The following is an 18,901-nucleotide window of genomic DNA, read 5'->3' as shown; positions in this document are numbered from 1 at the left end:
ATGGGCCCCGGAGTCAATGTTCTAGTGCACAGATGGGCCCCAGAGTTGCTGTTCTAGTGCACAGATGGGCCCCAGAGTTGCTGTTTTAGTGCACAGATGGGCCACAGAGTCGCCGTTTTAGTGCACAGATGGGCCCAGAGTTTGGCCATGCCAGTGCCAACTGTGGCCCTACAGGGTGATGCATATTTGGGGGTACCATCGCCCAGGATTAGAATGGGTTCAGTCAGCTGGGATCTGGTTGCTCACTTGCGACCCCTGCTGGTCGATTTGATTGCACGTGAAGTCTCTTCCAACATCCCGTGTCTCCGCCAGCTTGGCTTGCAAGCCGTGGTGTGAAAAGAATGAGATGGCGTTTCAACATGACGTGCTTCCGAGGAGGTGCTTGTTTACTCTGGGCTGCGGAGATCGTGGCATGAACACGGCGGTATAAGATTGGGCACTCCACGCTGGGAAGAAAATGGGGGGAAAAATCATTACGGAAAATCTATTCTCATACTTACATTTCCATATTTGGGTAAAAGTAATATTGTTTTTGAACAGTAGGCATTTTTTAGTTGCGTTTTTCTGAGAGCGTGGCTGAAATTATTGTATTCTTGTGAGAGTTCTGCCTTCATTCCATGCACCACGGTAGAACAGCGAGGTAGCAGCAGAATATTATTTGTCCTTTGTGCGCTGTGTTAGCCGCGTTGGTGGCAACAGCCTAAAGGGGTAATCGTGGCCTTGGCAGAGTCCTCTTTGTTCGACCCGCAGCTGGCTTTCCGGTCGAGCCGAACACGCCGCTGCTCGACTCCTGCAGACAGGGCGGCCGTGAGGGACAGGCTCAGCCCGACGCGACCGCACGACCCCCCGGCCTCCCTCCGTCTGTCTGCCAGCCCAGCGGCTCCCCGCTGCTGCGCCGTTTCAGAGTCGCTGAAAATGATGCAGCGCTGATCGTTCCAGACCCCCTCCATTCCGGGGGTGTAATGTAATTAAACGCGCCTCGGCGCAAAAAAGATTTGTAGAATTTTCTGGCTTAAGCCAATCAAAGGGGCAGAGGCGAGGAGGGCAGGGCGGCCTGTGGAAAGCGCATTAGTTACTGCGCGAGAGGAAAAGATCCATGTTGATTTCTTTTCTGAAAAAAGGGCTTTTTTTTTTTTTATTCGAGCCCAATTAAGGTTTTACGCTGACACGGATTGAATGGAGAAAGTGTGGGAGTGAGCCAGTGGATGTGGCTGAGAGGGCAGTCTCTGTGCTGTGCGACAGAGGTTTCTGTCTTGAAGAAGGCGATCTCTCCTGTGTGTGTGCAAAGAGATTGCTCACACTTTACCTAAAGGCTACTTATTGAGGTCAACTGGCATTAACTAATGTAGTTGTTAACATAATTGCGACATGATCGTAGTGATTATGATTATGGTGATTAATTGATGTACAAATGAATTAATAATAAATAATTCACTTTTTATTAAATGGTTGGAATTTATATAGCGCCTTTATCCAAAGCGCAGTACAATTGATGCTTCTCATTCACCCATTCGTACACACACTCACACACCAACGGCGATTGGCTGCCATGCAAGGCACCGACCAGCTCGTCAGGCGCATTTGGGGGTTAGGTGTCTTGCTCAGGGACACTTCGACACAGCCTGGGCGGGGGATCGAACCGGCAACCCTCCGACTGCCAGATGACTGCTCTTACTGCCTGCGCCATGTCGCCCAGTTAAAATGAGTTAAAACCGTTAGTTAAAATCATTAGTTAAAATTAGTTAAAACCACAGGATAAACATATAATTAGTTTACCATTAAAAAATATGAACTGTTACTAGAGCCGCGGTGGTGAATCAGGCTAAGATGCAGCAGACTTGCGGTTAGTCGCACAAAAAGCACCTCGGGCGCCTCGGAATCACGGTTACCAGCATGTGGCGAGACGGCTTGAAGAAGGCGTGTCGCTCTCCGTAGGGCCGCCAAGGGACGGGGTGTGGGCGGTGTATCTAATACTGGCTCTAATTGAATTAGACGGGGTACAATTGGCTACCAAATTGGGAGAAAAAAAAAATATATATATTAACTGTTATTTTTCATTCCATTATGAATTGGCATTAAGTAAGGTAGTTAATAACATGAATTAATGATGTACAAATACATAAACAAAGCTGTACAGATTCACTTCTCTGCAGTTAGTTACAGATGGGCAACTACATTAGCTATTGCCAATTCATGTAACCCTATTGTAAAGTGTGACCGGAGATGTTCAGATGAGTTGATGGTATGCAGACTCTGGCACAACACGGGGTAAATTCAGCACAGCGGGCTCACAGTCGTATCTGGTTGTCCCACGCAGAGCTGAAAGCTTATTTATGTACAGATTTGCGGTGTTTTGCAGGGTGGTGTTTCGCGCAGGCAAGGTGAGGATACCGTATTTGTTTGTTGTGGAGATGTTCGTTGTTCAAAACATCATCATCTCCTTCTCTTTGCCGTGCTCCATAGGTGCTTCGAGGGTTGAGTCAGCTCTGGAGAATACAAGCACACACCCCACATACATTCGCACACACACACGCACACACACACACTAAGAGCACACACACACACTCACACAAAGAACACACACACATACATTCACACACACTCACACTAAACACACATACACACACATACATTCACACACACACACACACAAACAGAACACGTACACATTCCTACACACAAATGCATTCATGCGCACACACAAAAGAAAGCACGAACTCAAAGTAGTTACTTATTTAATACAATTTACTTCAGCTCCTCCAATCCATCAGGCTGAGTAGACTAAAACAGGGGCATCTGATAACACATCAGATTCTGGCGCTGGCACCCGGAGGCTGATACAACTTCACAAAGCTCTAGCCATATAGATACAGCAAACATTTATTTATGTTAGATAGCGTTTCATCACACAAGCGCGTCCTGCTGTTCCCCCACTTCGCTTCAGATTACCGAACACTTCCTTCGGAAATGGAGACACTCTGCGCGTACGCGTCGGGTCAGACGTGCTCAGGGCCGGCCTCGGAGGACTCCCGTCTCCCCGGGCTCCCCTTGCTCTCGGCCACTCGGCCACCCGATTTCACTTGTCATTGTCTTGATTGAACCTAAATTGCTTTCCTCCCCCGGATCCGAGGGGGTTATTGCTTTAAAGAGGAAAAAACCTGCTGGATTCCAGCCATCCAGGAGCGGAAATGAGTGGCTTTCGATCGTTGCCACACCGTCGCATTTTATCCCAGTAACCACATGAAGCTGACTGATAGCACTGTTCCGGAATATAAGTGTTGGTCTAGAGCAGGGGTGGGTTCGGTTTATATTTGAGATTGAGTGAATGAGTACAGATACTGTGGATTAACATGATTGGCCGATCCCAAGTGCTTTGTGTCCTCCCTTAGCATCCACTGGGACTGTATTGTACTTTGTTTCCCCCCTTAATATGCATCTGATTCTGAATATGCTTCAATTTGGTATTCTTTCGCATCAGGGGAGGGGAGACAAACTTTCAGTGTTCAGAATATGGAGCTGACCATCTGGTTGGTTTCTACTATCTGTGCTATGAGGTCTCCAGTGAGATGTTCCTTCGACTGCTTTTACCAGTGAAACAGATGAGTCTTGGATAATTTAGCTCCTGTAACTATTCTGTAATTTTCCTATTGTAGCTGTTTAAATAGGTTATGACATACTGTACTTTCATATAGCTACAAATATCTTACCAAACTTGGGACAATGTTTTTAAATGACATATGGTTAGCTACAGTACTCCTACAGTTAGTGAAACAGAATTGGAGTTTATTGATTTAATATTCTTTCAAAAATGCTTTAATAGTCTAGAATATTAATGAGCTAACAATAATGTGTGTTTTTAAGGATGTTACTTGTAAATTGTAGATATACATAGGCAGCAGTTATGCCTACCAACAAGTGTTAAAATTGAAATATTAATGTTCAGAACAAATTCTCTGAGTGAAAGACTTTGGACTGAATGTTATTTTCCCATAATCAAATACTAGTGAAATTTAATACATGCCCAAGACACTTGAAATACAATTTTAATGCATGTTGTTTTCATTTGCTGCATGTTAATAACGATCAGCCCTTGATTTCTGTACTGGGCTTGTGTACAAAAACTCAGCAGCTGGCTAACAACCTAATGACCGTTTCTTGAGAGCCGTCTCCATGGTTATACCTAAATGCTTTCTTTGTGCCCGTAATAAACCGGCATAATAATCCATTGAATCTTCAAGGACGCATTTTGCGGATAAATTTCACGGCGAGGACTACTTCGAACCTCCATTCGCTTCGGAAGCGCTCGCTGGCGACTGGAGTCCTGTGATGCATTCGTACCGCGAGGAGGAAAGATTGTAACGGCGGGCAGGTCATATTGGGGCCTGCTGGACATCACAACAGCGGCGTGACTCGATACAGAGCTTCACTTCTTAAGCCTCTTATTGACTCTACGTCCCCCCCGTCTCTCCCGGTCATTTGTCATGGCTGTTGGCTTGGCTACGGCGCACACGGGTCGAGCTCAGGGCCGCGGAGAGGGACAGCAGGGCATCACAAAACCTCCAGGATTTCAATTTTTAAGACCGCTAAATCCCTGAGCCCGGCATTCCTGTCTAAGTGATCAAATTACACCCTGGCGCAAATGAAAAAATTATGCAATTAGTATCGGCCTGATTCTTGGTGTTCTTAAGCCCGATTCGGCAGTGCAGCTTAAGTCTTGAGGAACGGGGCTGGAAAGCCCGCGATTGTGGGTTCTTTTCCCAGCCTGGGTATTGCCGTTGTACCCTTGAGCAAAGTACTTAACCTGAATTGCTTCAGTAAATATCTAGCTGTAAAAATTGATTGTATTTAAAGAATGCTAGCTGTGTAATGAGCTCTGAATAAGGGCGTCTCCTAAATGCCCGAACTCTAAATATAAAATATGATTCCTGGGCTCTTTAAGTGCACAGAGAGCTATCCGCTGATAAAAAGATGGGTTTTATGTGTTTGCGTTTTCTCGCACTTCTGTAAGGCCGCAGTAAGGCTGGCTGGCTGGCTCTCGTCATCGTCTGGGGGATAGGCTTTCTGGGTTTACAGATGCAGTTTGTTTAAAATTGCATGGATGTACATGATGCTGCACAGCGCATCAATGATTCATTCGCGACTGAAGTTTTCTTTTAATTACGGCAGGCGGGGGTGGGGGGGGGGGGGGGGGGGGTGCCAGAACGTTCCGCGGCCGGTGTAAAACCGGCGATCCAAGCGGTACACGCACGGTGTGCGCGATCAAAGCCGCTGGTTAAAAGGGCTGGATGTGTGCTGCCAGCCGCACGCCGTTGCGGTCGGTACACGCTGTCAGCTCGACGCGTCGCCGGCCGCGGTGTGTGTGTGTGTGTGTGTGTGTATGGTAGATGTTCGCGGCGGCGGCGGACGTCATTCTGGGTTTGTTTAAAACCCGTAACCTGTAAGAGACACCACGAGCGGGCTGTGCCAGGCAGCGAGGCCTTACACGAGCGGAGGAAGGAGTCGAAGATTGATATATTCTAAGGGCGTGTGCCACTGAGCCACGCTGTAATCGCCATCATTCACCATTGCCGCCCCCCTTCACTGTGAAAGCCAGGCATCATTTTCACTCATTTCTACTGAAAAGCTCATAAGCAATTTCACTTGCGCGCTGCAGACTGCGTTTCTCTCACGGTTTTAAGCCATTTTATCTCACTTTCCACGCTGTCCATTTATTTGAAGGAAAGTGGGTTTTTATGGCGCGGAGCAGGTGCTCAGATTTCAGTTTCTCCCTCCATTTTGTGTCGGGCGATGCCTCTGTCTCCTTGGCATTAGGGCCTGATTCAGTCACAGTTTGTCCTTAACTTTCGTAACTCTCAATTCAATTCAAAGGTGCTTGTTTTTCGCCTTCATAGCCACAGTTCATTTTGGCGATATCTACACTGTATATGTGGAGAAAAATAAAATGAATGCTGTTCATTTCTTATCATACTGTGAGTTGCAAATGTTGAATATGGTTAAATGGACTGCTTTCATGTAGCGGTTTTATCCAAATCGCTTAACAATTAATGCCTCTCATTCACCCATTCACACTCACACACCAATGGTGATAAGCTGCCATGCAAGGCACCGACCAGCTCGTCAGGAGCTATTGGGGGTTAGGTGTCTTGCTCAGGGATACACACACAGGGCGGGGATCCGACCTTCCAACTGCCAGACGACCACTCTTACATCCTGAGCTAATATCACCCCCAGTTTTATATGTTTAGCGAAATCAGATATTACCTTTTCAAATACAGGGTGCTGATGATTTGCAAAATCATTTGCAATTGAGCTGCTTCCAGAATTAAAGATACTCTGATCTAATGAGCTGATTTGCATGGTAAAAGCTAGTATGAGACAAACAGGCACATGCTGACTTCACTGATTCCTTTATTGCAGTTTGTTTCTGTACATCATTAGCATTGTGTTTGAAAAGCAAACCTCTGTCAGCAGGTAGACTCCGTTGTTGTATTCCGTAGTGCAATTTAACAGTCCATTTCCATTGGCAAGAACCATTTGCTTCACTTTGATGCTGTAAAGCGGGAATTTGATGTCAGGGAAGTTTATCGCATTCGGGGTGAAGGCAATTCCGCATTTACATTGGACTTTAACGCTGTGGATTTGTGAAGGAGCCCCTTGATAAACACAGTAAATGAATTACCTATTGTGTGAGTTGGGATCCGTTCTGTTTACTGTGTCGTTATGCACTTTTACCATTTCCCCAAGGTCAAACAGAAAAGCTGCATCCTCAAAACCGAGTCGAATGAAAACACATCAATATTTGTTTGTTTGCGGCAATCGCACACCCGCAACCTAGAACAAAACGACAATAAAATCCACTGGGTGGCAGAATGATCCAGAGTCGTTTGTCGTACCGTAAAAGTGCAACGATGCATGTGAGGAGTGGTAATAAGTGGGAGAACAGTGCTTGTTTCTGCGCAGACGATGTTATTTGTTTAAGCCGAATTTAACAAAGACGCTCAGAGGCTGTGCGTCTTCATCAGATCGAGAACCGCTGACCACGGAAATGCAAAAAAAAAACTCGGGACATGCTGGACTGAGCGTGTTGTTAAAGGGAACGGTTCGGTGCACACACAAGCATAGAAACAAGCGTCCCACCAAGTCCTATGTCAGATACCGATTGGTCAGAATTCTGTGTCGCTCTTTCCTATTGGCTGGAAAAGCAGCGTGTGGGATATTGAGGGAATGCCTGTCTCGCTCATGGAATGGAGGATCTCTTGACTGCATATTATTTCATAGCCTCGGGGTTGGTATGAAATCTGTTCTTTAAGAAAGAGCTCTGTTGGGTGCCTGTCAGTGGAGGTCACGGGAAGAATACGTAGGGTTCTAACTTGTCTTTCCCCATTGCCTTTACGTTTATTTAGATTTTATTTTATTCTTCTGTAACTTCCTTCACTTTTTTTCCTCCTTTTTGCTTCAATTGAGGCTGAACCCAGCCATCAGTGAGGAAACCCACCCCCCCCCCCCCCCGTGAAACACCCATCCCCCGCCATCCGCTTTCTCCACACCGCTTCTCCCAGCGCTAAGTGCGCTTTCTGGGTCAGCTGTCCACCGTGTTACTACAGAAGAAGAAGGAGGACGAGGAGGACCTCATTCTGCATTATTCATGGATAAGCAGTCTCTCCCTTTCCGCTCTTAACTGGAACTGTTTTTTGTTTTTTTTTCTTATCTCGGTTTGATTTCTCGGAGAGATGATCCGCAATGGCTACCGAAGGCTCGGGTCCGAGCAGAGTGACGCTCACGCGACAACATAAGATTTTCTCCCGAGAGCCCCGCGAACAGAGAAATGGCAAGGAGAAGCCAAGGATTATAATGGTCAGATTGTTCAGCCAGCAGAGCTCTAAGCCACAGTGATTAAAACAAATGCGATTGTTTTCCAAGAGTCTGCGAAGACCAGCCGGCCTCTACAGGAAATTTCTGAAGCTCTGTAGAAAGAAAGAGAAATCGCTCTTGTGCTCGCTCTGTACCGTTGCCATTTTTCCCTCCGTCTGGCATTTGCATTAATGGGGATTGATGAGGCTTTGATGAGGTGAAACTCTGTTTGATTGGTGAACAGTCACCAAAAGCCTCCTGAAGCAAACATTACTGTCAAGCCTGACTGCTCTCCTCTATGAGAGAGGACAGTCTGACTAGGAGTACACGCACATACAAACACACAGACGCACACACACTCACATGCAGACACTCAGATACACATGCAAACACATGCTCTCATTTGTGTGTCTGTCTGCGTCTGCATGTGTTTGCATGTGTATTTGAGTGTCACTTACTCTCACACACATGCACACACACACACACATACACATGCAAACACATGCAGATGGAGACAGACACACATATGCTAACACGCACATACACCTGCACTCACACACACCTGCACAAATGCACCTGCTCACAGCATGTGCTAACAGCAAGACAAAGAGCGTGCATCAATACATGAAGCGAAGACATCAAAATCAGGGCTGACTGCAACTCTTCCCACTTAATTCTGATAGCAGTGGTGTGTGTGTGTGTGGGCACGTGTGTGTGCGTACAGTATCTGAGTGTATTTGAGTGTATGTGTGTGTGTGTGTGTGTGTGTGTGTGTGAGCATATGTGAGTGTATGTATGTGTTTGTATATGTGCGTGAGGGATAATCCACAATGAGCTCTGGTATTGTATGAAATAAGCATATGACATAATGCACCACACTCCTCACCACTTACGGGTGCATGTACATCATGGTTTATGTCTTTCATATGTACAAGGGATTACAAAGCAATAGCGGAGAAGGCCTGTTTGCTGCACTCATTGAATGCTCTCGTTCGACTCAACAACAATCAATGACGCACAATATCTTGTATCCTCTGTTCAGTGCTAACAGTGTCTCCACTTGAAGTGGCATTGAAATTACAGGAACATTTATCTCTGCAAAATCATATTCCACTCAGGGGTGCGAATGGCTACATGCTCGCCCGTAATTGTGATAGATTGGTTTCATTGTGTGGTATCGAGTGAGTCTCATGCCAATTCAGAGCATGCCTGACTTCCTCTCTTGGTTGGTTGGTGCTTTTGGGAGATTAGAGTGGCCAGATAATTGCATGCATGTTGTTCTGCTGCAGGAAAATCAAGTTAACAGTGTACGACACCCGTTTTCAGTGTGCGTGAAGACAGCATTTTACTATAAGGTTTCATGAATTGGCTTGAACTAGTGTCATTGGTGCAGTCTGTAGCCTAGTGGCTAAGGTACACGACTAGGACACTGAAGGTTGGTGGCTCCAGCCTCGGTGTAGAAACGATAAGATTCAGGGTAACGACTACATTAGTTAATGTCAGTTTTCGTTGACATTAACATAAGAAAACCTGTTAATTTGTTAATGGTTAAGTCATTTAAATTAGGTCTATCCTTTTAATGCATACATTAGCAAATCATAGGATTGCTAGTTGTTAATAAATACATTCACTAATTAAATGCAATTCCATGCTTAATTAATGTTATTTGTACATCAATTAATTGATGTGAAGATCCACTGTAATTAATGGAAATTCATGTACCCTTATTGTAAAGTGTGACCCATGGAGATGAGTGCATTTTGCAGGGTGTGAACAGTGCGTCAGTGGTGCTGCATAGCCCTGGAGTGTGCGATGCTATCTCCATTTATTCTGCGTTCACACCTCCACCTCCAAACGCACTACAGCCACACAACCAGGAACGGACCTCTTCTCACATCGCCCATTCACCAACCGCCATTCGCCTGAAGCGCCGTGTCTGCATCCATTTCACACTTTCAATTCCCCAATCATGGGGAAGTACTGGATACGAAATAGTGAATCGTTTTTAATTGTTATATATGTCTGTGAGTGAGTGAGTGAGAGCGAGAGAGAGAGAGAGAGAGAGAGAGAGTGACAGAGCTGCATTTCTTTGATTTCTTCTTCTGTGGAAAGTTCGGGTTTTTTTTTCTGCTCGGTGTACTACAGCTCTGAAAAGGTTTAATATTCTTTCTCTGAATTCTGGCGTTGGTACATTCGGCTTATTTCCACACTCGCCTGACTGCCAAGCTTTTACTTTCTAATTGCTTTTATGTGATGGGCACAGCGAGACCCCTGGCTCAGGAAGCAGGGGCAGCGTCCGGTATCTGACCTATTTAGCTCGATAGTTATTAACAGCTCTTTCTGCTGACAGAACATCTGCACTGTGAGGCAGTAGTACTTTTTCCTATGGCTCAGAGGTGTGGTGGTATGGAAATGTATCTCGCCACTGATCTACAGTACTGGGCTTTGCCCACGCTGAGTTTGCCACGGACATGGGTGTAGTTCTGCACATCACGTATGGAAATGGGATGTGCTGAAAATGCATTGAAATAAGATACATTTGAATTAGCATGATATTACAACACTATATTTAGACAACACTATGCATACGTTAATACTTAATGTACTTCTTGTTCATATGCCCCATATCTTATGATTCTCTAACATGGGGATAAGGGGAGGGCTGTGTATAAAAATTGCTGTAATTTCTACATGGTGAAACCGAAAGGTATAAAAATATCCTTTAATGAAAGCGGAAAACCTGCACAATAACTGCATGTGAATGGTTTCATTACATAATCAAAAATTGTGGAATATGGAGCCAAATCAAGACAAATATCGCATATTCTCCTGCGGAATATATTCTTATACTTTCAAACAAGACCACTGATGTACAGTATATTGCAGACCGTATCTTCCACTCACATAAGGGGTGGTAATTAACTCATCGTACTGAGTATTGGGGGTATGTGTTTGAACATCACTGGATGTCCGTCATTCCCCCCCCTGCTGTTCTATAAGCTACCCGCAGGGGTGCCCCGACTCTTGCGTCTCACGGTTTCCCAGAGTGCATTACTAAATATCGGACCCTCGTGGCCGTATCTCAGCAGGGCCCCCCTGGAGCCCCCTGCCCCCCCCGTGCTGGAGCTCGCTCGGGGGGGGGGGGGGGGGGGGGGGGGGGCAGGTTCTGGAGCCGCCTGATTGATTTTCCGTGTTGCGAGGCAGTTTAGCAGAATAACAGTACAAGACAACAGGGCCCCCGTCCCCATTTTATTGCATTAGTGCTCATGTACTGTACTGTATAAGACTGTCGTGTACGCGAGTTTATCTGTGCGTGCTGCATGCCATGTTGAACACATGGGTGAAGTGAATCGATGAGCGTAATGTTTGTTTGGGGGTAAGTGACTTTATGTGCAATGCTCCTGAGAGTATATGTATGCTTTTCCACAGTTACTGTTGCTGCACTCAAGGCTCCTATTGATATACCGATTTTGCTGTTTGCACAGGATCACGCTCAACGGCATGAAGGTGTCCCGGCCGGACGTGCTGATTGGACGCTACAGGATGATCAAGCACGAGAGAGACAAGCACAATGAGCCCAACCCACAGAGGTGAGCACCCCACCCCCTAACCCCTTCAGCAAGCCCTCTAACCCCCCAACAAGCCAACCCACTTCCCCAACAAGCCCCCAAACCCCCCCAACAAGCCCACACCCCGCCCCTCCAACAAGCCGCCTAACTTCAACAACAAGCTCTGACTGCCCCCCAACAAGCCTCAGACATCACCCGGGGGTGGTAGGGTTTCAGTCTCCGCTGTTCTTAAATGCTGCTGTATAATTAACAAGTCATTTTGAGCGCATTATCTTGTCGCGTTTTAAGATCTTCAGTTGGCAACTTCTACTTTTATGAGTCCACATTTCTCCTAGTATGAATTGAAATTGCTAGTTTAAAACAAAATGCCAGACAAGGGATGTTTGGCAGCCTGGCTTGTGAAACACTTGATTTTTGACTCTGCTTTCCTGAAAAGTACACCATATGATGAATTCTGCACCCACTTTCTCTGACAGTACTAGGCAGTACTGGATAGCAGTGTTGTGTGATGGGTAAGGAACTTGGCTTGTAAAAAGTAAAAAAAACATTTGTTTAAGTTGCTCTTGGTAAGAGTCTCTACAAAGTGCCCATAATATAACGTAGATCACAACTAGAGGGTGATGTCGTTGGCTCAGAATAGACAAAGTTTTGTCAGTTAATAAACCATCCAAATGCTTGCAGGTTTGTGGCTTCTGTGGCAGGCTGGTATATACTGTTGCCCTGGATACCGCCATAAAATAAAATATTTACTCCAGTATAGCTCTCTTGCAATGTTTTTTCCCCCAGTATAAAAAAATATGTATTAAATATTGAGATACTGTACACTCAGTCAGCCCTTTATTAGGTATTTATTAGATTTATTTTTTCGTCTTCTGCTGCTGTAGCCTGTCGTCTTCGGGGTTTGACGCGTTTGTGTGTTCAGAGAGGCTTGTCTGCATGCCACTGTTGTAATGTGCTACAGCAACAGAACAGTTAATAAGTCAAAAAAATATGTCAATAAATACCTAATAAGGTGTTGACTGAGTGTACAGTATCTCCATTTAATTAATCTTTTTTATACTGTCACCTTCCTGTCAGCTTTGACCAGTCTGGCCATTCTCCTCTGACCACTCTCATTAACAAGGCATTTCCACTTGATGTTTTTCGCACCATTCTCTGTAAACTCTTGAGACTGTTGTGTGTGAGAATGCCAGGAGATGAGCAGTTTCCGAGATACTCAAAACCCTGTCTGGCGCTAACTATCATTCCACGGTCAAATTCACTTAGATCGCATTTTTTCCCCATTCTAATGGTTAATGTCAACATCATCTGCAGCTCCTGACCAGTATCTGCATGATTTTATGCATTGAACTGCTGCCACACAATTGGCTGATTAGATAATCGAATGAATAAGTAGGTGTATAGGTGTTCCTAACAATGCTCAGTGCGTGTATATGTGAAGTGTGAACTCGCAGTTGCTGTTGTTGCAAATGGCTGCCTACATACCTTATTACCCGTGTCTGTAACTTGAAAAATTAGAAAATAGATTTTTAAAACTGGAGCTGATACGCTGGTGAGGTTGTCTTGTCTGAAGGGCGTCCTAATGGGGTGAGGTCAGAGCGGTTGTTGAGAGTAAACATGTAAAGAGCACGCCCTGTCATGCTGTAAAATGTGTATCATGTCGTAGTAGCCGAAGCAGTGGTTCCTATGAGGTCGAAGAAAATGGTCGTTTCAGCAGTCTTCCTTCTCAAGACCCTTTGCAAATATGCGGGTGTTGACTTAATTTATGTATCCTCAGTTCCAACCTGTTACATGGCGGGTTCGGTCACGTCTTTACACAATGTTTTGGGGGGAATATGCGGGTTATGTTTCTGTGGATGGGACATGGCGCCGGCCTGCCAGTTGGCCTAAGCAGGGGTGTAGGGTGGTGTTGGGCATTGAGCTGAAAATGCACTCATCCCATTAAACAAGCCATTAAGATGTCAGCTTGCTGAAGAACAATAGAATTTGGCAGAGAAAGTGCTGTTTTCTACCCAATTCGCCTAGCTTTGCGTGATACAATAGCGTAGTATTTGTTGTGTTTTGGGGGGGGGGGGGGGGGCAACTAAAGGGGTATAACAGCACATGGGAAGGGGGCCATTTCCCATATTTTTTCCCAGTAAAAATCTGCCCCCGAAAGTATATCCAGCAGAATGCAAAAAAGTTAATTATTTGGGCGGTTTCAAACAAATCTTTGAATTTGTATTGATAGACCGGCTGCTCTGTGTAGAATCCCTGTTTTAATGGATCGGCCCGCCCGCTCACCACCTCTCCGTTCGCCATTGAAAAGAGTAGCCATCAGCATTTAACACATCGCTAAGAGCGGCTCTTTCATGCATGAAAGGGGTGTCCATCAATGGCTCTGAAAGAGGGTGATCGATACGTCATCTTTTATGCAGCGCTCTTACGTTTGATTGTTACAAATTCAAAGAAATCTATGGCACAGTACCACTTCGGGATGCAATTATAGCGAGAGCACTGGATTGGACTGTTAAAATGGGTGCTGACTTTTATCAATGGCACTCGAGACCACGCCGGCCCTGGACTGTGAACGCGGGGCGAGAGCGAAGGGAGAATTATTTAAATCGTTCAAAAGGGTCTCAACCCAATTTCATTTCCATGGCCGTCCTCCCATTTACCGGCGCAAGAGATCAAAGCCCGGGGCGGGAGGCGGGGCGGAGTCGCCGTCATTCGAATGGCTGCCTTCGACAATAACGGTAACGAACACACTTTGAAAACTCCAAGTGCGCGGAAAACTCATTTCCATCCGAGACGAGAGAATGCGTAGCGAAATGAATTGTTTTGTGTTGCCGGGGGTAATGATGTGAAACGTGTTGATAATAGCTCCTCAGTTAGCACGCCTTCTGTCAGGGACGGGGGGATGCGCGGCGTGTTTATTTGTCTCGCGCTGGTTGACAGGTGAACAGAGTTGATGTTGATCCTCTCTGATCGCCGCTGACTTGTAGCTGAAATCTGATTAAGAAGCTATTACTTTCAACCGTCACCAATTGTTGCGTTAGCTCCGGATGAAGACACACCTTTTTTCTTATGTAGAATAAGCGCTGGTAATTGTAGCCTGTACAGTGTCGATGTTGTGTGAACGTGCTGCGCACTTCACGCTGTTATTAGCAAAAAATTATACAGACCTGATAATCTACTGATTATTTGTTAAAACTGCTTGTTTAGTGAGGTGCACTAGTGCTCTGAAAAACAAATTTACTGTACCAAATTAAGTCATTATTTATTTTTGGATAATGAAATGTACAGAGCCCTGAAGAAGTATTGACACCCTTGATAAAGATGAGCAAAGTCTGTAAAATAAAGCTTGGTTTCTATGTTATGGTTATGTATGCTGCCTCCAAGGTGTAATTTTTCACCAGTGGTTTTCATTTTACTGCAATTTTTGAAAACGATCCCATTTCCCCTCGTATACTGTGACATGGCAGTAGCTTTAGTCACTTTGAAATAAGCAAAATCGAATCCTTTTTTATTCTTCTTTCCCCCATGATGCAATACTTTCCCTGTAATGTCACACTGTTTTGGTTCCCCGTGTCATTGTCTCGCAAAACAAGCAATAAAAGATAGAAAACAGTCCCGAAGCTGCCGACACGAAATGGTATGCGTGGCACCCGGGAGACATAAAAGTGCACACTTAATTGAAGTTGCTCTTAATGGCCTCCCGTGGCTGGGGCTCAGCGTTTTGGCAGGTGAGGAGCCGGGGGAATGTTTGCCGGTTCGATGTTTATGATGGCGGGCTGCCCCGTGCTCGAGGAGCAGAGGCCTTGGTACGGCGACACCAATTGAGATGCATAGACAAAGGGGACCCGCCGGAGAGTGGAGAGACACTGCGATAAAATCGATAAATCAGGGCTGGGCATGAGAGAACCCTGTCTGTGTGATGTATAACCCCCCCATACCCCACACGCACCCTGGTCCATGCCGTTTCCACCAAGCCGGCCCTTACTTCAGCCCTGTGGCTTTGCTGCTGTTATAGTACGTCCTACATTTTACTGGCCACTGCCCATTTTGTTTTATTGGCCAGTGCCACGCAGCAACCGTTTTCTTGACCAGTTCATGTGTGGATGGTCGTGTGGGAGGCGTAGAGGCGACCTGTAGACTAGCGGTTAAGGTACATGACTGGGACCCGGGCGGTTGGTGGTTCAAGCCCTGGTGCTGGGCCCTTGAGCAAGGCCCTTAACCCCACATTAATGCTCGGGGATAGCCCCCTGCTTAGTCTAATCAATTGTAAGTCGTTTTGGATAAAAGTGTCAGCTAAATAAAATTATGTATAATATATATTAAAGATTCATGGAGGTCTTAAAGTGGAGAAAGCAGTGGTGGGAATCTGGGATGTTTATTCTAATTGGGAAATGCCTGGGGATTTTGTTGAAGGCCCGTTTGATTGGTGAGAGCTGTGCTCCTCCTCAATGGGCCTCGAGGGGAATGAATGCCAGGTAGAGAGGCCTCTTTCACCGGTGGGGAACAATGGCGCACCTATCCCACGCTAACACTCAGTCGCTCTCGTGGGGTAGACGCACGTACACCCTTCTGTCACTGAAAGATTGCCAAGTCACTACTGGTTGAGCCTGAAGGTCATGTGTAGTGTTTTATTTTGCTAAAAAAAAAAATGGTCTAGAATAAAGGTAATCATTCATCTAGATTATGTATTATGACTAAAAGCCATTTTCAGTGAAAAAGTCCCAGGTCTGTGGAAGGCTGGAATTCCCCTGCTGGTGTCGGAGCATATTTTAAAATGTCAGCATTGTGCCACTTAATTATTCCTACCCACTATATGCCGGCGTAGACTCTCCTTCTTGTCAATGTACTGTACTGTATACAGAATTATAATAGAACACTGGGAGAGATTAAGCAGGCTGTACCAAATAAGTGATAATGTAGCCTAGAAACATGAATTCAAGGAGGTTAGGTTTCTAAAAAGTCATTTTGGATGAAAAATCTGCACAGTGCACTGCTTTGTAGTGAATCACGTTTCCTATGGTCACCTGCTTCGCCGATCTGTTTCAGAGACATGAAAGCGACTGCATTGTCTAGTGTGTATCCGCAAGTAGAAAAAGAACAAAAAAAGTAGACTACCCTACACTAGTGTTCTCTTTCTGTGGTGTCTGTTCGACTCATGAAAGATGCAGAGGTCTCTTCGTGTTGCTCAGTCAACTGAAGGCTCCATTCATTCTGGCAAAAAGACACCAGAAACATGAGCCTACCCACAGTTCCCCACTGTGCCTGCCTGGCTCATCCCCCTGGCTGTCCAATCCTGGCTGTCCCTGCACGGACCGTGATAACGATTGGCCACTCAATAATTCAAGTGACTGGTGTTGTGGCCCTATATGGAATGGAGCGATGTTGACAAGGGACAAAATTTCTGTTGTAAGTCGATAGGAACCTTACGTACAGTAGTACTGCCTGCCACAGGAGGCATTCATGTTCTGGCCTAACATTATCCACAAGAGCACTTGATAAGCAACCTCCTCTCCTTCTGCTAAGGATATTAGCAAATGATGATATTTAGATTGTAGGCTCTGATAAACGAATTGGACTGTACGCATAATTCACAGTCTCATTAAAAAAGACACTCAAAGTGAATGTTTCAGGCCACCCCCTGTTTGTGTTTGTGAAAGCACTTGTTTTGATGAACTTGGATTTACCTTTGATTGTTTTGTCTGGGTGTAAGATGGAGTCGAATCTTGGTAATGAGACATTCCGCCAGCTAAAAGCAGAGAGGGCGCCATTCATCAATACTTCAAGTATTAGTTAGCACTGGCCTTCACCGTGGATCCTGATTATTAATTTACTAAATATGAGCCTTTCCACATCGTAATATCACTCAGTATGTATTCGTTAATCATAATCTTTGGACAGACTAATAGCCTTTTGTTGGCTGGCTGGCTGATTTATAAGAAGATAGCACAACATAAATCAAGAAAGCTCGTAGTTGACTTGTTTAATGCAAATTGCCTTTTCTCTTTCTTGCCATCATGAAGGGAGGAGGAATATTTATGTTGTTGTAAGACCTCAGCCCACCCCAAACCCTATACCAGAGAGCTGGTGCAAACCAGACGAATTTACTTCCATTTAATAATGATCAAGGGTGCACACATTAAGAACAGCTTGCTCAAAGATGAATATTCAAGACTGTGCCCTGGTTTTTTTTGTGTATATATGTTCTCGTTTTTTTTTTGTTTTTTTTTTTGAAGGGCCGATAGCTTCAGCCCCCACACGTCGGGCTTTTGACAGCTCGTCTCGTCAGGCAGACAGACCTCGGGATGCAGTGCAGCCTGGGAATGTGACGCAGCTCGGCGTAGCTGGCTCGCCGAATTCTGACATATTTGCCCCGGGTGCCTGGGGCCCCCCCCCCTGCTGTGAGACACCCCCGCTGGGCGGGTGATGGACAGTCGCCCTCTTATTAGGCCTCTCGATTCGCTGCCTTCCGCTAAAAAGGGCATCAAACGGCGATTTTCGCCGGGCGGTGTGACCGAAAAAACCCCCCTCTCTTTTTTTAGCACGTGGCCGGAGGTGCTGGATAAACCCTGTCGTTCGTTAGGAGAATTCTGTGAGGAATGTGCAGAAGCGATCTGTGCGGTTTTAGCGGGCACTTTCAAGATTGAGGTGTGTTTTGAGACTGTCTGCGAGAAGAGAAAGATGCCTTGTGAATTTAAGCAGTCGATGAAACTGGGAGTGGTAGGAGAGCCTTGGATACAGGAGCAGCTGCATGCTGAATAGCACGGTTAGGGAGAATACTGCTTTAGTGGTTGGACTGCTCTGATGTGAACACAGCACCCTCTGTCGGTTGATGTGTGTATGTACAGAAACAAAAAAAGCCGAATCAGTCTGATGAGCCCTTTTATTTGAATTCCCAGAATGCCTCAATTTTGTTAAGAGGTCACAAACTTTATTTTCCATAAAATGTGGATGGATTGTGTCTTTGGCATTTTCGATCAAATAAAAAAAGAACAACAGTAACATACACTACAATGAGAAATAAGGACATTTATTGTTGAGAAACTTAAGATTTATATGTTGTGAAACGATTGCCTTTCTTTGTTTTTTCTCAGGTTCAATAAAATCCAGAACACCAAGAACACCATGAAGAAGGACGGCATCAGCTCCCTGACGTACCGGGTGGTGCAAGTGAAGAAGTACCCTCTCTACACCAACATCTCTGTGGAGATCGGCAAGCCCCCGCCCCGGCCTATCAGGGGATAGCGTGGATGGGTTTCCAAAGAGGGACTGATATGCACACAGCCCCCCCACCCCCACCCCCGCCCTGCTCCCACCATCCCCAACACTTCCACCCGCCCCCCCCGCCCCAACCACCACGCATACTCTCCCTCAGCTGGGAGAGCCTCTGTTGATTCCACCTAATCCCTGCTCTGGACTTAATGACTGGATCTGTTCTGTTGGTCCTGTCAGCTCTCCAGGTATGGATCCGGACATGACTGGCCACT

General features: G+C 45.7%; 1 protein-coding gene across 1 annotated transcript in view; it reads left to right on the top strand.

Moving 5' to 3' along the window:
- b4galt2 (UDP-Gal:betaGlcNAc beta 1,4- galactosyltransferase, polypeptide 2) overlaps nt 1–18,659 on the top strand; it is a 102,632-nt gene extending 83,973 nt beyond the window's left edge. The window contains exons 5-6 of the mRNA XM_061243232.1: nt 11,337–11,441; nt 18,509–18,659. Of these exons, the coding sequence (XP_061099216.1) occupies nt 11,337–11,441; nt 18,509–18,659 (256 nt within the window). The remainder of the gene's footprint in view (nt 1–11,336; nt 11,442–18,508) is intronic.
- Nucleotides 18,660–18,901: the final 242 nt, after the last annotated feature.

The sequence above is a fragment of the Conger conger genome, chromosome 5 (genome assembly GCF_963514075.1).
Source record: "Conger conger chromosome 5, fConCon1.1, whole genome shotgun sequence".
NCBI classification, from domain to species: Eukaryota; Metazoa; Chordata; class Actinopteri; order Anguilliformes; family Congridae; genus Conger; species Conger conger.
This window is presented reverse-complemented; position numbering and strand designations above follow the sequence as displayed.